This window comes from Parus major, chromosome 1 (genome assembly GCF_001522545.3).
Source record: "Parus major isolate Abel chromosome 1, Parus_major1.1, whole genome shotgun sequence".
Lineage (NCBI taxonomy): Eukaryota > Metazoa > Chordata > Aves > Passeriformes > Paridae > Parus > Parus major.
This window is the reverse complement of record NC_031768.1, coordinates 49,812,625-49,835,048: the sequence shown is the minus strand read 5'-3', so window position 1 is coordinate 49,835,048 and position 22,424 is coordinate 49,812,625. Positions and strand designations below refer to the sequence as shown.

The following is a 22,424-nucleotide window of genomic DNA, read 5'->3' as shown; positions in this document are numbered from 1 at the left end:
TTCATGGTCTGCAGGCAGGCAACCTGCTTCACCATGGACTGCAGAGAGGATCTCTGCTCTGGCAGCTGGAGCACCTCCTCCCCTCCTTCTCTCACCTCAGTGTCAGCACCATGGCACTCTCTCACTTTATTTCCTCTCACTCCTCACTGCCATGCAGTATTTTTGTGCTTTATTAAATACAATTTCCTTGAGGTGCAGCCCCCTTGGCTGAGGGACACAGCCTGGACACCTGCAGCCAATGCACATGTTTATGTGGGCTTTAAGCACTTGGGCCCTCTTCAAGCTTAGAATTTATTATCTCTAGAACGTACAAATCATATCCTGTTCACCTATTTTAATCTTGGAAATGTGAGTATTCCACAAAGAAAACTTACTTTAAAACAAAGTTTCTTCATTTGTCCATAGTCCCAAAAAACTTACCACAGAGTCCTATTTATCAGATTTAAATGAGATTAATAGTGTACGTTTCAAATGAATGTCAGGATACAAACTGGATGGGACAGAAGAAAGTGACATCTGTGGCAGCCTTTGTTTTTTGGGGGAAGATTGCCAGTATTCAGGTCACCCCATTTCTAGTGCTGAACCTGCCTAAGTTGTTTATAAAAAGGAACTATAGAGTGGAAATAGAATTAGAGCATTTCAGCTAGGCTGTAATCTCTTGTTTTGTCCGTATTGGGACATTCAGATCCTGGCTGATGAGGTTAGTTGTGATCACAAGCACTGGGAGTGCCAGTTTTGCTAAACTTAGAGGTTGCTAAACAGATTTTTAATTGCACAGACATGTCTAAACTTGGAGAATGTAGTTCAATTTGAGTTATATTTTCATTTTCTTTGTGGAAATTTTTTGATCTGACAATAACTCAAATATTTGGCATTCAATTCTACTAACATTTTTGGCAATTTTTTTCTCTTTAGAGAGACACTTTTAAATTCTTTCCTTAAGAAATATGCACTTAAGTGCTCTTTCATTAAGACATATTCTTGCAGAATTTAAATATTTGATGTCTGAAGCTTTAGTTTTGTTCCTTTTGACTGAATTCTTGGGGCTTTTTTATTTTTCTTTCTTATATATAGCATTAATTTAATAAGGTTTCTTCCTTATTTTTACAGGTCATTGGTCTTTATTAATAGTGTAGGCACTGGTATCTTGTGGCTCAGCTACGGCTTTTCTGGACTGACTGCTTTTATTTAGGACATAGAGTAATTTCTCTTGCTAAACTGGAAAACAGATGATTTATATGTTGCCCAGTTTCAAAATATACGTTTATTTCTTCTGTGACACTAGACTGAACTCTTTATATTCAAGTGACTTGTTTCTCTAAGCATTGTGTGTTCTTTTGTGGTTTCGACAGTGACTCTAGTATTACTGCTCTGTACACTGTGCATGTATTTCTGTATCTCCAAGTCTATATTCATTTGTCATTCTAAATGTTTGTGGTTTTTACTTTGGAAGTTAGTATGACATTTAACAGCAGTACCACTTGGTTATTACTTTACCTGTTTTGGTGGGATTTTTTTCTGCAAAGTATGTAGATTGCTATTTTACATACCAAGGATTTTCTTATTCCAGTTTGGTGTATATTTATTTGGTCAATGTTGTTTCCTATTATCAAGCACTTTATCAAACTTAAATTATAATACAGGCCTCCATAGCTTTTCCTTTTGAACATGAAAGTTTTTTGTTTAAACTTAGTGGATTAAGTATTCACTTAAGTCTTGAATGTTGATGGCATATTACCTTTTATTAATAAGTAAGTAATAAGACTGGTATAGCTTTAATGGCAAACTTTTATATTTGCATTCTGCAAAGGAATCTTCATAAATTGATGACTGAAATCAGAATCCAGTTAAAGCAACAAAAATTAATGCATTTGCACTATCTTGACTGCTGTGTGTGAATTTTTTTAGTTGTTACATGGCTTTTTCTAAGCTTCCTTTAAAATTCTTGTAGCTTTTTCAGACAGCTTCTTAGAATTACTAAGGCCTCAGCAGATAGGCCTAAGATCTGAGAGTTTAATCTGTGCAAGATAATATTATTGAAAGAATGACTGCTTTTTAAGTACTTTAATCTTTGCTGTGCAAAACTTACATCAAATATTTAATATCATACCAGTGCACATTTTGCATGTATTGTATTTTGCCTCTTTAAAAAATCACTGATCCTAATGCTGAATCCCTGATCTTTCCATTATTCATTCTCACAGGTACTTACAAAGGAATTTTATAGTCTTCAGTCTTCTAGCGAAACCCGCATTATTGAGCTGCAAACACAGAATTCTGAGTTTCAAGCAAGATTAGATACTTATGAAAAACTTGAAAAGGAGCTTGATGAAATAATACTGCAGACAGCAGAAAGTAAGTTCTGTCACAAGTTGTTTTATCTGTAGGTGTTTCTAACATTACAATACCATTTTTTTCATGACACTTGGAAGATATTACAGTGCCTGTCATTCTTCTTCATTATGCCTGTCAAGTTAAAGGCAGTAATTATTTTGGTAGCAAATATTAATGGCAGGTTTCTAAGTGTACCTGTAAATGTGTATGAAACATCCATATGTCTAAGTTTGTGCTTATTAAAAATTATCTCAGTATTTAGTACTTTCTCTTTTCCTTATTCTAATAATCCAGTATAATTAGATACCGTTTCTAGAATTCTTCTATTATTTAATACATTTTAAATGTCAGGAAGCCCTCTTTGTTGACAGGCAAATACAAGTTTTATATTTCAGTACCATGATTAATGTGAATTTTTTAACTAATTGGAAGGAGAAAGAAAACTCTTCCTTCTTTGAATTAATAATAATTAGACATTAAATAGTTGTTTGTGGCAGCGCAGTCTCTTCCAAGTAGTAAACCATGGATTAAGATTACTCTTGAAAATTTTTGTCTCTCATTCACAAAAATTAAAATATTCCCAAACACAGAAAAATTTGTGTAAAATCTCTATTCATTTGGTTCTCAGCCTAAATCAATCCACAAAGCATTTCTAATTTGAAACTCTGACTCTAATCTGGAAATCTTCTAGCCAGGGCATAAACAGAGTAGGACATTCTAAAATTTCAGACTAATTCAACTGTCTTCTCCTTTTCTCTTTCTTTACTCCTTCAAAAACTAGTCACATTTAGAAAGTATTCTGTATAAAAGATTATTGCATAAGGTTATATATAAATAATAGTGTCTAGCAAAGTGTGCATTGCCAAGATGCAGTGATATTAGGATAACTTTAGTAACCAGACTGTACATCCTTTATTAATTTTTTGCACTGCAGTCTGTACTTAGAATGGCCTGACTACCCAAAGGTTCCAGTCTGACCATAAGTATGTTTGCTGTATACATGCTTCTGTTTTAGTCAGTAACATGTTTTTTGAAGTGTGTGTATTTATAAACATGCCTAAGGAATATTTATGTATTAACACAGAATTTTTGGACCTTACCTTCATTTTCTTCAAGGAGAAGATAGAGTTCAGAGCAATGGTTTTTAGTTACACTGCTTTACATTTTCTTACACGTCTTGGGACAGCAGTAAGGTTTTTTACCAGATCAATATCAACTTATTCTTAAATATCTATTTTAATTACAATTTACATTCTATGCTACAGAATGCTGAAAAAAGGAGTTTCCAAATGTACTGTTCTTTTAAAATATTACTTTATTTTCTGATTTCCTTGGAGGAAAAAAGGAGTTACAGCTTCACATTATTTCAGTATACTTTCTATTTAATAATGAGCTTTATATTTCAGTGTATTTTGTACAGAAAGTTAAGATTAATACTAGTTCAGTTTAGTATCTTAGGGAAAACAGAAAATAAAAGTATTTTAAAAAAAAGATCTTTGAAGGAGAAGACACATATACTTCCTCCTGTGTCTCAAATTATGCCCTGATAGTTATAGGTCATAAATAACTAAAAGTAGAAAAATAACTGAAAGGAAATAAAACTATTTTTCAAATTGAATGGGTTATAGAAATATTTCAGTCTGTCTTTCAGGGAATATAATTTAGACAGAAACATTGTGTGGAAGACAATTAGAGTTTTTCACAAACTTTAGTGATAATAAGGATTAATCTTCATTCCTGTGGTCACCTCTTTATATTTAAACAGCATATAATGTTTTTTTTCTTCATCCTGAGTCATGAAGCTTCTTCTGTTTTACAATATTTGGGATGCCAGTGGGGGTTGGGTTCTCTGGACTTTTTAAGAAACTGTTTATTTATTTACATATGTGATATATCTTTTTCATATAATATATAAATTATTTATATATATATATATAAACCTTTTTCTTTTGGAAAATATGCATATGGAAGAGATTTCTGAATTTTTACTGTTACTCCCTGATCATTTAATAATATTGAAATGACATGAAACAGCCTATTCAAGAAGCTATCAAGAATTTATATAGCCACTTCCTTAAGTGCCTGAGAGGTTTCCAGATGAATAACAGTAGTAAATTTCCTTGGCATCTGTCTGTTCTTTCTTTTCAGGATACAATCTTCACATTAGGGTATTTTTATTGTAGAGTAGTTGTTTGACTTTTCTTGTTTCCTTTTGTTAGTATCTTTCTAAGAAAAAGGTTGAATTTATCTGTATCCTCACAATGGCACATCCTTGTTGAGTAGCATAAAAATCTGTCATTAATTAGTATCCCCTAATTTGTAAAATGTACATTTTACATCACAAAGTCAGGTGAAGTGCCTGGAATGTTGTATAAGAGAAGCTCAAACTGATAAAGAATATTATTTTGATACCTACAACATTTCCAATTTCTTTTTTCTTTGTCTTCATGATGTGACATTTACTGGATACTATGGACAGATCTTTCTGATAAAGGACAGGATCTTTCTGATATTTTTCTGAGTCATACGACACTGTATATGTAACCAAACAGAAGGGTATTAAAAAGGCAGGTTAAGTTATTCTTTATGTTTTTCTGAACCAGAGGTGTTTACAGCACTGAAGAATTCCCTGTCATATTTAAGACGGCTCTGAAGTGCTGCTGTCTTTGTAGTGCCACATGAGTAAACTTTTTCTGTCATACTGACTGAAATTTGTATATTGTTTTTAATGTAACTAGCTATGTGACTTACCACAGGTGCTTTTCTAGAGGCTCTTCTCTTTCTAAATGTGTTTTAAGAATCCTTGTTTAAAATAGCATTAAAGGCTATTAGACAACTGAGAACAGAAGTTACAGCATTTTACAATTTTTTGAGAAATTAAGATATTTCTGATTTTGAGGCACTTGAGCATTAAGAAAGATGAGTCAGATAGGACTCACATCATTTCCTATATTTGTTTCTCCTGTTCCCGACTATTTGATTCATCAAAGCTTTTGTGTGGTGCCTGGGCTGGTGTTTACTTGTTCTCCCTCCTTCTCTCACACCCCTGCCGCTCCCATTTTTCTCATTGTCCCCCTTTACCCCTCTATTCCCCTCTCTGCTCCAGTCTACTTCACCCATATACTTGTTCTTTTTTTTTTTCTTTTTTTTTTTTTTTTCTGGTCCAATTCTTCTTACAGGAGAGAGGAAATCTGAATTTCAGAACTTGAAATATGAACATACACATTTTAATCTTGCTGCTATTGGGATTTCTTTTCACAGCAATTATAATCTGTTTAGAACCCTTAGAAATGCATTTTAGAAATCAATCACCTATGGAGGCAGAGATTATTTTAATATTTCTATTTTGCATATACATAAGAATATAATTTTTGCCCTTCTCTGAAGAAATGGGTAGCATTTGTTTTCATCAAGTGTGGTGAAATTTCTGATCACCACAGCCTTTCACAAAAACCATAGTGAGTAGCCTCACTGTGATGTCAGCTCCCATAGCAACATTAGATGTCCCTTCTGGTCCTATGGACTTGGTTATGTCCTGTCACCTTAAACACTCCCTAGTTGTATCTTCCTCTACCTTCTCATGTGTGCACAGAAAATTAATTCTTTAGATTAAAAAACTTAAGCAACCTAACCTTCTACTACTGAATTAAACTTATACAAGTAATATGTATTTTGTGACCATACCAGCAGTATGAATATTCAAGTTAACTGAACTATTTTCCTTTACTTTCATATTGCATAAGTCTTACATTAATCATAAAAAGTATTGTAAGTAATTAAAGTGTGGCACTATTTTTAATGCTAATAGGGAAAAAACTGTTCACTCAAGTCCAGAAGGTTGCACCAACTGAAAATTTAGCTTCTAGAAAAATCTTTTTGTATGTTGAGTTGTAAATAGAATTGCTTAGAAGTTTGTAAGTTCTGACACTGTTCTTCAACCGCACTTTTCTGCAATTTTTTGCAGTGGAAGATGAAGCTGAAGCTGAAAGGGTTCTTTTCTCATATGGATACGGTGCTAATGTTCCTACAACAGCCAAAAGACGACTAAAGCAAAGGTAAAAAAAAAGTACTTCATGAATTTACTTGTTCAAGATAAACTAAATGAAGATTACATGTTTTGTCTTAGGATCCAGCCAGCTTGATTAACATAAAGAGGTTTTATAATGACTTAAGCATACAGGAATAGATTGAGGACTAGGACCTGATAGTGAGGTTGATGGATATGAATGAGCATATACATTTTTTCTAGGTGATTTTAAAACCTCTTCTCATTGACTTTCAGAAAGTTTACTTATATTTGTATAAAACTAAGCAACTGTAAAAACAGATTTGTTACAATGTTTACATTTATCTAATAGGACTTGCATTATTAATACTCTAAAAATCATTGTATTTAATAGTAAGAAAAACATATTTGTCAGAATATTAAGAAGGACAACAGTTCAGATCATCAGTTTTATCTTCACTAATAGATAACAGTATCTGACTCCACTTGCATTTTTTTTTTAGTTTGTTCTGGTTTGGCCAATTTGAAAATTTGATTAATAGACTAAAATGATGCATAGGTGAAAAACATACCTCTTGATCATAGTCATTTTGAACTAATAAATTTATATTATGCATTGTCTTTAAGAAATAATAGTGACATTTGAATGGCTCATTGTAAGCCTGTGTGTTGCGGCTATGACTCACTTCTCCCACGCAACTAACAACGGGTAAGAGGAAGTGACCTCAGGCTTGCCAGGGGAGGTTCAGGTTGGACAATTTCTTCACAGAAGTGATTGTCAACCATTAGAATAGGCTACCCAGGGAAGTGTGGAAACACCATCCCTGGAAGGTGAGGAGTGTGCAAAAAACCTCAAAAGCCCTGTTGGACATCTGGTTTAGAAAACTTGTGAGTTCTATAGCACCATTTCCTAAAGCTTCAGTTTATTCCTCTTTTGTCAATAGTTTGGGCACTTTTCTGAGTTTCCACTTCAATCCTTCTTTTTCCTCACCTTATTAGATTCAGTTTAGATTACTTACATGTATAAAAACTGTTAAATTTCCTTTGAATTCTGAGTCTGATGATCAGGCCTGGATTTCAGATATACATGGAAGACACTTTCTGTGCTTAGAAGCAGCTCTGTCAGAATGACTCATATACTCCAGTTTTGTTCCAAAAGGCATTGACTAATAAACTGACTTAATCCTTCATAATAGTGTTGGAGACTTCATAGACTTCCTTTATCTTTTAGAATTAAAAAGCCATAAAAGACTATGTATTGTTTACCTGCTGTTTTGATTCAAGGAAAACTGCCATGCAGATGATATGTGTGATGCCTTTGGCTGACAGAGTTTTTAAAAGCAAAGACTCTGACACCATCCTCTATGTTTAGCACCATTAAAGAAACACAGAAATTTACTGCTGTCCAGGATTGCTTAAGGAAAGAGACTGTACTAGAAATGTGAATAATCTCCTTTCTGGAATCCACTACCTGCTCTTTAATCCCAGACATATAGGATCCTAAGTGAAGAGCTCTTTTAGGTTCACATCAAGTACTTCAGTCTCTGAAAATTTGTACAAAATCAACGTTTCCAAGCAGTGTGGGGTCCGTCTATACCTCTTTGGCTCCGTGCCAGAAACAACTCTCTCATTACTTCAGACATAGGTATTGTCCACCCATAGTACTAAATTAAGCATGCCTGGGGACGCTTTGAAGCATCAAGACCAAATGGCCTGTAGTAGCCCATTGCTGGAAAATAATTCTCCGTGTAGGTTAAGTTATGTGTGAACAACATACTGGCAATGATTTGCTTTGCCCATGCTGACTTGTCAGCTGTGCCTAGGAACTGCTTGGGTTAGTTACTCCTTTAGGTGTTAATGAGAGAATGCAGAACACTACCAGGATGACTTTGGTGGTTTGCTAACAAGGAACTGTCACATTCTTGAGCACTGCATAATTTTCTAGTATAGTTGAAATCAAATGTTTCTGGCATAAGACATCTTTGCACATTAGTCCCTTTGTCTCTTTGCTTTCAATTTAAACTAGTCAAAAAACATACTGAGAAGTATACTTGAAAAATGTACTTGTGTTATCCTTAAATATTTGCAAATTCAGGTGAAGTTCACTGAATAGCTGTAGCTGGGAAAATTACAATGGGCTACCTTCCTAAATTTGCCATGGGAAGGTATCCAAGTTTTCCCTTACACTCTAATAGCTACTAGTCAAAGAATTTGTTCTTTTCTCTTTTGTACTAGATGAGATTAGTGCATGAAAGAGTATGTTTGTAACACAGATGAAGAATATTTAGACTTCTGCCAAATCCAGAAGTCTATTCCATTTTACTGAGCAAGAGATGGAGGTTATGGCCGGTCAGATTTTCAGATAAACTTTGTACACTCATCTAGATTTATGCACTCTTAAGCCTAATCTTCAGAGTAAATAAACTCTCCCTGTCAATCTGCTATAGACCACTTACCCTCTCTTAGATTCTGTATCATAGTCAGGAGCTGGCTACGGAGTTACTCAAGAACCACCTGGATGCAGTCCTGCACAATGTGCTCTGGAGGTTGGACCAGATGACCACTGTGGTCCCTTCCAACCTTGCCCATTCTGTGATATGTAAGAGTTTGGAAGACTAGGTTAGATGTCTGCTAGTGGGCTCTGCAGTGCATATTGAATCATCCCATTGCTGCTTATATGCTCTTGAGTGGATAATAAACTTTGATTCTGGACATGAAGCTTGCAAGAGGTTGAGGATTTAATTTTTTAACTAGGTTGTTTAAGTAGTTCAATAATCCTTTCTCTTCAAAGTTAATCTGTGACTCTAAATAAGAGTTTATTTAAAACAAAATTAGAAATAACTTAATTATTTAGCATATTAAATGTCAGACAAAACAATTTTTCCTCTCTTTTGAAAGGGATAAAATACTACATTTTTCAGTGTCTTACTGCAAAATGTATATTAATGACCATTTATAACAATTTTTAAGTTAGAATTAAAGTGAGTCTGTAAAGTTGCTAAAAAGTAAATAATTGTAATTAGATTAAGGATTTTAACAGTATTTCTCCAGTTGTGTAGTATTGGACAATTTGTATAGGTAATTACTTTGTATAAAATATTACAATAGCATAACTGTGGGAATGCTATTTTAATGCTGTTAAATTTTGTAATATTTGCACGTGTTTTTCTAACTTTGACCATGCAGCATGTTTAACTATGTAGTTTATATATGTTAATATTTAAGCATTGGTAAAAATTAAGGCAATCATTCCTGAAGCATAAATGTGAGAATTTCTTTTGCCTATTTTGGAAAAAAATCAAGTTGAGCTTGCTTTTTATTGGCACAGTGTTCACTTGGCAAGAAGATTACTGCAGCTAGAAAAGCAAAACTCATTGCTTGTAAAAGATCTGGAACATCAGAAGGAACAAGTAATACAGATTTCACAAGAGGTAAATCATTATTACACAAAAATTCAAATATGTAGAAACATTGCAGAACAGCTGTTCATAAAATGAAATATTTTCTAAACTGTGTTTTTTCATCTATTTGATGTTAAAAAAATACCTCATAATTAACCAAAAGTCCTTGATAGAAGTTTTCAAAGAAGTTTATATTGTGTTTTGCAACTAATATTGAAAGGAGGATTGCTTTACAGGCTAAACAAGAATGTGAGCCAGACAGACAGCGTTTTGATTTCTGAACAGAAGAACAGCCAGCCAAGCTAGTTTGTTCTGTTTGAGACTTAATTGTTCAATGAATGTATCACTACTTCTTACACAGCTTTTCTGTTAAATCACTTTTGAAGATACCCAACTTCAACCTCAACTTCAAATGTCCTAGAATTAGGGCAGACTAACTTTTTTTAAAATCTTCAAGATTGTCTTTTAATTTTTCTCATAGGAATGAAAGGACAACTAGGTTTGCTATTAAATGTGGCTACCATATGTAATTCTTATGCTTACAATTTCAGGAATGTGGTTAACAGTTTGATTTTTAAAGCCACAGTAATTGCAAATTAGAATTACTACACCCAAGTACTTCACAGAGTGCAAATATTTGAATTTCTACAGATTTTTAAATTACATGAATTTTATACATTTTGTATGTGTGTATATATATATATTTATATAGATTATTTCAGTGAAAGATACATGAACGGTCAAGTTTGAGGATTTTTTAACCAATACTATAATTTGTTATGTATTCTTAGGTATATCATGGTAATTCCTATTTGATTAAAGCATATTCTGTCAGGTTCTTAGTGGAAGACATCAGGAAATTGGTGAATCCATTGTTATGCTTGGTATTCTTCTATCCCTCTTCTTTATCTTAAATTTTTCTGTGTTCCACTTCAATACATTCCTTACCCACAGTGGTTCTATACTTGGTTCTAGATCACTGATGAAAGATTCAGTACCAATGACCTTGGTTCAAATTCCTGCAACTTTCCACTGGAGTAGCTTCAGCTCATTTTTATCCTGCCATTAAATTTTTGATCTTTTACCGTATAATTGTATAGTTTAAATCACAACACAATCCAGTACAAAGTTAAACATTGTTTTTTTGTGTAAAGTTCTAAAACTTTTCTTTGCTATCTTTACATAATTTTTACTCTGAGCTGTTGTCTTTCTTGACTTTTTTTAAATTTAAAACCAAATCAGAGATCCTCTAGACTACAGCATGCTTAGGTAGCCCATTATTATTCTTTTGACTGACAGTTTGTTCAGTCATGTAGATGAAGTCTAGAACATGGCTAAAAAGCTGATGCAAAAGTGATTTTATCAGCTTTTGGTTTGAACTTGGCTCAAATACTGCTACTTAAGTGCAGTATTTATGATACAACCTTTTCAGCATTTTAAAGGAGGGAGGAAAAGACCACAGTAAGTCAGTAAGACCATAAACAGACGCATTGACTCTACTTTCTTTTCTTAATCAATGGAAGCTGTTGTATTAAAACCCTTGAAATGCAGATTAAGGAGAGTAGTACCATTTTTGCAGTGAAAATAGCACACAATTAGAACAGAAAAGTGAGAAGATAATGTACTAGTTATCAATTTGAAGGTGGTGTGTTTCCTTTTTTGTGTGTGTAATAACAGGTTTGAAATTTATCTTACTATGCAATTGGTAAAAATCAATAGTATCCAATAATAATTCAGTAATAATCAAGTAACTGTGCTTTACAAGTTAAAAAATTTACGTAGTTTTACCTTTTTTTTGCAGCTTGACAGAGCAAATTCTTTGTTGAACCAAGCACAACAGCCATACAAATACCTCATTGAAACTGTGCAACAGAGAGATTCTCAAATAAGTCTACAGAAAGAACATATTACGCAACTTGAAAAAGATGTCAGGTAATTAAAATCATTGATTCTCATTTTACTTTCTCGTAAACTGAAGGTAAAATCACTTATATTTTTGTCATTAGAAAAAAGTTGTGCTGTTGTCCACAAAGTTGAGATGTTAATACTCCGTCACTGACCAACTCCAGTCTGTGTGCTGGAACTCTTAACACTTTTTATTTTTTCTCAAAATGTCAGAAAAGGGAACTTTAGGTCTAAACCTAAAGTTTGGAAAAGTAGCTGTGCCAGGTTTAAAGTGAGTTTGGAATTGAGGAAGAGCTATCATGAAGTAAAGTTCAGAAGATTAAAAGGAAAGAATGACACACCAGTTGTACAATAGTAAAAATAAAAAAAGTCAGAGAAAAATAAGAGTAGTCCACAAGTAAAAGGGTATTTCAGCCATAATTAGAGAAGATGCTCTCATGGAGACTCTCTGATTTGCTGCTGTATCCATCTGTCAGAGCTCTCTGACCACTGAGCAACTTCCTAGCATCAACTTCCCTAACACCTGATTACCAGATAAGCTGTTACAAAATAATATGTCCCTTGATTTTCAAGGAAGTTGATAGCCAAGTTCCACTGCTCTGCAGAAGAATTAGCATTTTAAGTATTAGGTGTTAATGTGGTATCTTGGTTTAGGAAAAGTATTAGGAGACATTAGTGTGATTCTGTTATGAAGCAACTACATGAAAAATATAGGGTTTTCTACCAATCTACTGAAGCAATTAAAATAAATAAAACTAGGGCTCACCCTAGTTTTAATACTTAATCATACATACTCTCTTACATATGTGTCTATTCAGAGTGTTTTGATGGTTTGGGATAGTATTTGTTATCCCTTGAGGAATACCTAAAAATGCTTGTTATCCAAGCAGATCTATATTTGAATCAATAAGTTTATAAATAAATTAAAATATTCATTCATACTTCCCAACAAGACGTCTTTCCCTGTGCTTAATCTTGATTTAGTAAGAATAGATCTTTTTTTAATTCCAGAATCAAGGGGTTTTTAATATTTTCCCAGACTTATTATATTATAAGAAACACTTCAAAAATAAATTGTATTTTTTTTAGGAAGTGAAAAATCACAGTGTTCTCTATATACAGTGTCTTGCTTTCCAGTTCTGAAAAATATCAAAGAACTGGTCACAAAATTTTAGATTGTGATAATAATCATGGAATGGTTTCATTATTCACAAAGTAGTCCAAAAGTCTCTCAAAAGGAAGATAGAGAGGGAGTCAATAGGTGAGGGAATTTCTGAAAGTGTATGTTTCATGCTTTAAAATCTTAAAGAACTTAAATGTGTTGTTAACATTGATTTTCTTGAGTTAAATGTCCCATTTCCAATTACCTGTATGCTTAAATATTTTTCTTAAATTTACCCTACAAATTAAGGTACCTAAATTAGTGATTTAGATCAACTTTCCTTAGTAGTTCAGGGAAGAATTGACATCTCCAAAAAGTAATTCACATTTTGGGTGGAGTGAGTTATTTCCTAGAGGTGCGTATTACTCTCCATTAACTGTAAAGGAAATTTTTTGCATCTGAAAGGGCCTCAGGTTAAGAAAGAAAATGGATCTGCCCCACAGTGTGAGCATTCATGGTAAACATACCAGCAGTGCTGTGGGGAGCTGGGGTATGCTCAGCATTAGTCTGTGTTCCTGTAAATGAAAGTGTGGCCTGACAAAAAATATTATAGCAAAGAAAGGTAACACTTACTATGCATATCAAATATATTGGTAAGATTTTTTTTTTCTGTATTTTCCAGTATTCCTTGTAAACTGAAAATAGCTTTTACTCCACTATCACAAGTTGGCCTAGTTTCATAGGCCAGAGAAATTCTTGGGAAAAGCCTAATGTCTTAGGTCTTTTGGTGCATATTAGTAGTCCCTAATTTTGCTATTCATAACTCAACATTTAAAACAAAGGTTCTAAATTGTTAGCTGGTATTCTCTGGCACTAATGAGAAATCACAGTACTCTATACATACTGTAGCCATCTGGGATAATACTGATAATGTTGGTCCTTTGCTTTCCCATAAGTGAGAGGAAGGTTAGAGGTAGGGATTTCTAACCAGAGGACCATTACATTCAAGAAATTTTTTGTCATGAGGATAACCTTTTGGAATGTGCTGATGACAGTTTTAAATTAAAATATCCCTTAGGTGATTTCAGATTATTCTCAGCTATTCCAGAACTGCATCAGAATGGGATTTAAGTAAATTAATGATAATCCCTACCAAATATATGCCAAGTGAAGCTCTGCTGGATCAAAAGATTTAGCCCACTATTCCTATCCCTCTTAGTTTATTAAACAGCATTTTGTTGGTTTGTGCGTGGAATATTTTTGAGAGGATGAGTTCAGAGAATTAATGCTCCTCAAGGAGAGCCTTGCAGATAATGTTGGTGCTATTAGAAAAGTATTAGTGAAAACACTAAACATGGTTTATGAAGCCTGGTTTCTCTGTATATCAGAGCTGAGGGAGAATTTTAATATTTGTAAAACTATTTCAAAATGAAATTGTTCTTTCAACCATTACCTATGATTTATAGTTAATACTGCAATTCTGCAGTGACCTTTAAACTGAGGTTTAATTTGTGCTACACTTACATAAGGTACAATATTTTTTAACATTTTAAGTACAATGATGTGTTAGTTTTATTTCTAAACTGCAATTTCACAAGAATCAGCTAAAGGAAAAATAGCGCTTGAATTCTTGTTTTCAAAAGCCCTTCAAAAATACTTGTGATTTTTTAGATGCATTTTTTTTAATCTCATATTTGAGTACTAGATAGGAGACAAATTAATGTAGTGTTGATATGCCTGCACCCTGACAATCAAGACTGAATACTTAATTTATCCTCACAGCTGCTCTGTGCTTGATCATAATTTTCCTTCCTTCTTTTTTCAGTGTGTAGATCCAATGGTGGAAGGGTGTTCTTTTCATGTTGTGTTTTTATTTCATCTGCTCATCAAGAGAGATGGTTCTGCATTATGTAAATCATGGATTCCCCAAGCAGAACAGGCACATCTGTTTTATTGGTGCCAGTGTTCTCTATCGCTTCCCACTTAACTTGAGTGTGGAGGGATCAGCAAGGACTTATTTGCAAGTGATTTTACCTTTTTTAGTCTTAGTCCATAATTGCCTTCTGTAGGCAGTGATCGTGGCCAATAGTTTTTTTAGAACATGCTCCTGGGGTGATTAGGTTGCAGCAGATTTCCCAGAATGATGAGTCAGTACTTTCTTGCAACCTATAAATGTTTTGCAGCAACCTGCAGCACTTTGTATTTCCATGTCTGTTGAGGTTTGTTGGTTGTACTGGATGTGAGTTTGATTCTGTGATGAAACAAACTGTTGCTGAATCAGCACAAGAGGAAAACAAACATGAGGAAGGCTATGACAGAAATCTCATTTTGGATGTTCTTGGGCCATTATCTTCATCAATTTTACAGAAAATGGCCTAAATTCACTTACTTAACAGTCCCTTAACAGGCAGCAGATGTGTTGAGGATTCTCCACACTCACAGTTTTATTAAAGTGTCATTTTGCACAGTAGTTATTTCTGCAAGAGGAATGGGAAAGATTCAAGCAGAATCATTTTGATATAATATTTTTGACAAGTTCTGAAGACCCGTCTTAAGTCTCTTTCTAGTGTGGTCTTCAAAGTTCACTTTAACTAGAACAGCTTGCCTGCCTTCATCCTTAAGTGTCATGCCTATAGAGCTGAGGCTGTCTTTCAGAGCCTTCATATCAAACTGTCTTCCTCACTTGGAAGGACTGTTCAAGTGATATTCAAGGTTGCCTGTGTCAGTAGCTGTCAGACTGAATCACAGAGTGGTTTGGATTGGAAGGAACTTTTAAAGATGATCCAGTTCTACCTCCCTGCATGCAACAAGAGCTGCACAAGCTGTTGTAGTTTGGGTGAATGCTTAGCTGGGCTGCTCCGTTACTGTGATTTGCATGAACAACTTAGGGACCCACCGCCAGGTTATTAAAGGTGTGCTGATACCACTGCTGAGATTCAAGTGTGAGGGCACAAGCATATTACCATGCAAAGGAGAGGTTGTTTAGGAGTAATGGAGGCTCTGTCAGGTGTTGCCCACATATACTGTTCACTCCCTCTCTCATTCCCATCCCTTTAGAATTCTGCCAGGCAGGCCATGGGCTGTGCTGGCACTTGGGCTCAAACAGAACTTGGCACTGGAAGCAGAACACTTTTTGTGCTTCTGAAATGAGTTATGCACCTGCAGATATGTTTCGGATACAAAACCTTCATCTTGAGTGACAGGGAATCTTCAGCATGAATTTATAGGTGGTCTGCATATCTCAAAATACTCTGCTAAGTAACTTCTTATTTATATTAGACCACATAGCACTCTTCTTAATAAAAGTAAATAGAGATGGTTAATAAGAGCAGTGCTATGTGTGAGGATGACTCCTTGCTGCTATAAAGAAATCTCTCTAGCGTACAGTTCTTGAGGAGAAATGAAAACATCACATTTAGCACTCCTTTTTGAAAAGAAATGCTTGTAACTATGTCATGCTGTGAGAAAACAAATCTCTGAGTTTCATTCTTATGTGTGTAGTGAAGTAATTGTAGTTTTAGTACATAATTTTCTGCTAAAAACATCTAGGTTTATAAATAACTGGAGATGTTAAAAGGACTTCATTCATAAAGAGAAGGTGTTTATTTTAAATGCAGTTACTCAAATTTCTCAGTACCAATGGCTGGTTTTAAAAGAAGTTCACTTACCCAAAAGCGCTACTCAAAAGTCTTAACTGTGTGGCAAATCCAGAAGCCATATAAGGATTTTGCTCACTAAGAAGCTTTGTACTGAAATGTTCCTTACCTAAACATTTTGGGTTCTCTAATTGCCATCCAAACATAAAGCTCAGCATAGGGTGTTAGATGACTTTTTTCCTGTCAAAGAATGGGCAATGAGCTTTTTATGAGAACATTACCATTCTGTGAAGTATGCACCATCTATACAAATAGTCCTGCAGCTTACCAGAGAAATGTTCCAAGCAAAATTTGTAGAAATATGTCCTTTTTATATATTTTCTGACCTGTAATACAACTTTTAAAAAGTTGTTTGGGTTTGTTTTTGGTTTTTTTTTAATGTTTGAAAAAGTGATTTTAATTTGTATACTTCATGGATAGATTTTTAAGCCTCCTGAAGCATTCCAATTAAAGTCATTGAGCCATACTCTCCTAAATCTGTTTAAAAATCTGAGTTGTTATTTAGCTGCACAATGAGAGATCACTGATTTGACATGTATTCTCTCTTGTAAGGAACTTTTGTTTGCAAAACATCTTATACCACCCTTTTTAACTTCATGACTTTAGAACAAAATTTAACCTAGACTAATAATTAACTGCCTGTTTTGAGCTATTCATGTGTAATTTCCAGACAAGGGATAGCTTCACTAAATGGCTATATTATATATTCAGTTATATGTACAAAACCTCTATATATACACTATTTGTATTTGGGTTTTTTTCAGTGGCAGTACTGTATCTGAATATAAAATGAAAAAAAAAATTCAATATTGGACTATTCAACTTCATGCTAGGGGCAAAGTAACAGAAAGGCACAATCCATTGTGCAGAAAGGCACAATCCACACAGCATCTGGAGCAGTCAGTTTGCTGAAAAAGAAACATACTTTTTTTTTTCCCAAACTGAATAGAAGTAATAATAAAATCCAGTGCTATATAAACCCATGTTTATTTTGTATGTCCAGCATAAACATATTATTCAGAATATCTAATTATAGGAGCTTCTGAACAGGATAGTAACTAGTATATTTACAATTAAGAATTAAAATGGTTTAGTTGCCCAATTTGAAAAGCATTTATAAGGCTGAAACTGGGAAATATTAGTATCCATTCTCCAGAAAAATCATGTTACCTAAAAATGTCTTACATACGATATCCAAGCTACCTTGACTTTAGATCCTGAGTGAAGCAAGACAAAACAAGCCAGTGGTTGCTATGAGCAATGTGTATGCATGTGACAAGTGTATTTTATGGTAAGCCTGCATTCCTGGTACCTGAATTAACCTGGCTAGGCTTTAAAAGCATGATGGAATGAAACTGGATGCCCTCCCAGACAATCTGGTTTCTTCTGGAAAAGAACACAGAAAAAGCAGGACCTGCACTGCTTTTCAGTTAGTTCTCTAACCTGGACTTTTGGGGCCAGTTTTATGACATACCATAATGGGCACCTTCTCCACATTCAGAGTGAGGCCATCAGTTACCAGGACTGTGGAGCACATCATGGTCCCATCTTTTTAGATGAAAGTTTCAATCCTTCAGCTCCAGTGTGAGAACCTGGTTTGCCTAGACTCGTGGATGGTGGTTTCAGAATCATAGCAAGACACTTGAGGCACCCCATCACCAAATAGAGCAGCTCATCCTTGCCTTCAGCTTCAGTAGGTGTCCACCATACATGGTAAATCAAGTTATTTTTGTGATCCATGTGAAAGATAACCTGTGCAAGGACTCCAGTGTCCATCCAGATCAGTGAAGGGACCTTCTTATGTGGTGACAAATTGTCTAGTACCAACAGAAAGAGTAGGTTACCAGGATGTGGCAAGGGAAGGATGATCCTTCAACAGTTCTCACTTAGGTCAGCTAAAAGAAATTGTAAAGCTGCTCTCTTGATTTGTCACACTGACAATTAAATGTGGACTAGGTTAAACTACTCTTCAATGGGAGTGTAAGTAAGGTAGGTTAAAGCTTTGCTGCTATCCAATATGCTGGTTCAGAACATTTTAAAACTAGAGACTGAAACGGTCAGTCTTATTTCCAAAATGGAACTTTTATTTCTGTTTAACCTTTTCATATATTATCATTCTGTCTGGTAACTGCTATCTCACTCTGTCAAATGTGTATATGCCTCTTGCACTATTCTTTCATGAGTACATTAATTATTCCCTTCTATCTGCAATGATGAAAAAGCACAAGTGTTGCAAAACTACAAAATCTAAAGTCAGCACATACTTTGGTAATTTTATATCAATGCGTATGATAGAAAACACATCAAGTACTATTGAATGATTAGTAGTCTATGTCCTATATTTGACTATAAACAAAGAAAATTAGAACTGCTCTACCTATTACTCTCATGTAATCTCAGAAGGTATAAACAGTATAAGTAGAATAGGTTCTGTTCTGTAGATGAAACTGAACCTCAAACATGAATTTCTGGTTCAGTCATGAACACTGATGCTTATGCTTATTCAGTACACTATTGAAGTCATAGAGAAACTTGTATTATTGCTTCTCTAGTACGTTTGTGAGCCTCTGGAAGGATTAGTTTATGTTCTTAGGAAATACAGAAATCCAAGAAAAGGTGACATAAGTTACAACCTGTGAACCCAAGAAAAAGAAGGTAGAGTAATTTCATCATGATTAAAAATGTGACAGAAAATAAAAGTCTTGAAAATATTAAAATATTTTTATAGGTTTTTATGTTATTACTTCTCTTTTAAATAGTTGAAACAACTGAGCAATTTGGCAGAAGGATACATTTTTTTCTAAGAATTAATGAATGCCTAGAAGGAATTGACAGTCATAATTTACGATACAGAGTAAGGAACTGCCAGAAAATCTCTGGGGCAAAGGATGATGTTCCTTATTTGAAACAAGCGGATGATACATGGCCAATTAAAGATTGATTTATTTTGTTGATAATTTCTGGATCAAATATTGGAAATATTAAATAATTTGTGTTTGCAACATATGTAATTGCTCCAGTTATAAAATTTTAATATATTTGCTTTTGAACTCCTGACCTGTTTGCATTATAACATATTTGCATTCCATATGCAGAATTGCATTTTTCCTAGTTGTTGACTTATGGTACAGTTTATATTGTACAACTTACTTAGTTAAGTTATGCTAATGGCATATATAATATGTTTTCCAAGAAAATCTCTGTGACTGTTTTAACAAAATAGATTGTATACTGCTAATATGCATGCATTAGTCTAAAATTTAATGTTAGAAACTAATGCTGGGGCTCAATAGGAAAATACATTTAATTATTATAGAACTGCTACCTGGAATCACAGTGTGTAAGCTAAACATTTCAAATGTTCATGCTCTATAATTATGAAGACAAAGAATGATTAAAGTTAAATTTTACATTCTACTATAAAAGCATGCCTTCATGCTAAATCAGTTTTCATACTTGGTTCATAGGACCAACTTGATCCCATGCATTATCCTGGAATAAAAAAAAATAACAAAAATATGTTTACAATTTTTATAGAAGCTACACAGCTAAAGGGTGAAGAGCTTGATGTTTTTCTTCCTTGTATTTGCTATTTTCAGAATTCTAAATACGGCAGTACAAAGAGTTCATACAGTGTGCTACTACTACTGACTAATACAACAAAGAAATCCACATTTTGATATGGAAGTGTAGGTATATGGAGACTTTGCTTATAAAATAAGATCATTTTGCCTAGAAGAAAATAAGAAATGATAATAGAAGATTCTGATCATTTAAATTACCTTCAGAGAAAAAAAATAAAAACAAAAGCATTTGCTGAAGGCCTTGAATAGTTTTTCTGTTTGACTAAAGTAAGATGTTGTGTGTATCAGTACATTTTGGGCCCATTTATAAAATTTTCAGTGCTTGAATATAGAGTAGTATCATTTGATACAATTGCTTGAGTAGGTTTTTATTGTTGCCAGTATTTAGCTTTAGAAAATGCATGTTTCAGCCAGAACACAAGATTAAAAGAGATTATCTGTTGCTATTACTGCATTTCCTATCCTCTTTTTACCAGTCTTTTAAATAAAGAAAAGACAGCTTTGCTGCGTGTCAAGAATCAAATGGCAGCAGATTTGGAGAGACTTCTAAATGACCGTGAGGTAATCTTCCTCTTTCCACTTACTACCATAAGTGCTCTTTTTCTGCTACTGGTCCTTAAGCCATGGAGAAAAAAATGGTTTACTTTGGTTTGTTTCTTTGGGTTTTTCTTGTCTTGTCGTACTCAGCAAGAGAGGTGACTGTGTCTGTCAGGTACTGGGGATGGTCTCAGTTGTAGTCTCAGCTGTTAAATTCTTTCTGATGATTTATTGTCTCTGTTCTTTTTCTTTTTTTGCCTTGGACAGCCTTTGGTGATTACAAGCATTTAACAAGAATCTAGATAAAGACAATGAAATCGATACACATGTAATCTGCAAGGTGTACATGTGCCATAGTATACCCCAGGATCTCTCTGTGCTCCCCACTCCTTGCAGTCAAACATTGGACCAAACCATTGTTCAATTCATTTCCCATACACTCTTTTGAATTCCTTTTCAGCTCCAAAATAGGGGTTAGGGAGAGGAAACAAGACAATAGTTACACAGGTTTCCAAGAAGAGTCAGAGTACTTTTTTATGTACTTTCCTGACTTTCATCCGAGCAAGAATCAGGGTGCTACTGGACTGGAACACACTCTCAGGTCTAAAAGTATGCAAATTTGAGCCATTTAGGGAACCATAAAGGCCCTTGTCAAGATTTTCATCCAGACAATCTTAAGAGACTAATTAATGTCATGGCATATGAGAGAAAATTTGCAGATTAAATGTCTGAAACAAAGGATGAAAATAAATGAAGTTTACTGCAGGAATCTGACAATGTGAATAATACCACAGAATTTTCTGAAGCTAAAGAGTACTGAAGACACAAAACCAAAAGCTGGCCTAAGCAGCTATTAAAGCTTCTCCCAGAGCTGCCAAATGATTTGGCAAAGATTTGCAAAGAAAATACAACATTAACAAATCAGGAATTATGCATATGAGGAAAAACAGTGCAAATTATAGATACAGAATGATGAGACCTAGCTACCCACTTACCTGTTCAGGAAGTGATTGTAGAGTTATTTCAATAGTTTTCTGACAACATCTTTCTTTTCTCTTACTGGTAAGAGAAAAGATGGAGAGATTACTTTCAAGAAGGCTACAACTCCCCTAAATTATGCTGTCAGAAATTGGGTTATCACTCATTTTAATACATTATTTTCATGAAAAATTGACTATCCACCTCCTGAAGTCTCATTCCACCTCCAAAATTGTTTCCCCTCATCTCCTTTTCATTTTATTTATCACATTCCCTTCTTAGATCAGTAAACCAAAATCCATGTCATTAATTGGTCCAAACTAGTTTGTCTTTTCCAAGTACATAAAAACTCCTTTTTGTTAGAACCAAATCAAAACAGTTTCACTGAGAGCAGAGTCCAAGTGAGCCTTAAGTTATATGAAATCTAGTAATTCTGTTTGCTGTGTTCCAAACCAAACTAATCTATGATTTAAACATTTCTAGATAGTTTATAAACCTTACCATTATATTCATGCTTTATCATATCCTTATATTAATGATATGAAAAATACTGTGTGGAAACATGACATAATTATGTATAATTGTAGTGGTTTCTTTCAACTTTCTTCTTCTAAAATTAAAGTCTGTGAAAAGAAACAATTAATTATGAATGTAAGTTCTTTATTTAAAAAGTGTATAAAATGCTATAATTGTCTCCAAAGCATTATTATGAATGTAGCTGATATGACAAAGAGATAAAAGCAAAAAAAATTCCAACCCCTCAAAGTCTAACATTCCATTAAAAAGAGTTAATACCGTCTGAGACCACACAGGCTGGAATACCTTAAGTCAAAACTGTACACCTATTGAAACACATTGCTGGAAGACAACTTTAACACTGTTTAGACATTTTGCTTGTACTTTTAGCATTCACTTTTTACA

At 34.1% G+C, this 22,424-nt stretch overlaps 1 protein-coding gene across 4 annotated transcripts in view; it reads left to right on the top strand.

Moving 5' to 3' along the window:
* The window catches only part of PIBF1 (progesterone immunomodulatory binding factor 1), a 105,137-nt gene that overhangs the window by 63,678 nt on the left and 19,035 nt on the right, over positions 1 to 22,424 (top strand). For 3 of the 4 annotated variants that reach the window (XM_015627330.3, XM_015627347.3, XM_033514353.1), the window contains 5 exons: positions 2,205 to 2,355; positions 6,299 to 6,389; positions 9,669 to 9,771; positions 11,543 to 11,673; positions 20,465 to 20,549. In XM_015627330.3, the coding sequence (XP_015482816.1) occupies positions 2,205 to 2,355; positions 6,299 to 6,389; positions 9,669 to 9,771; positions 11,543 to 11,673; positions 20,465 to 20,549 (561 nt within the window). The remainder of the gene's footprint in view (positions 1 to 2,204; positions 2,356 to 6,298; positions 6,390 to 9,668; positions 9,772 to 11,542; positions 11,674 to 20,464; positions 20,550 to 22,424) is intronic. The other variant, XM_015627353.3, reaches the window with a different exon arrangement.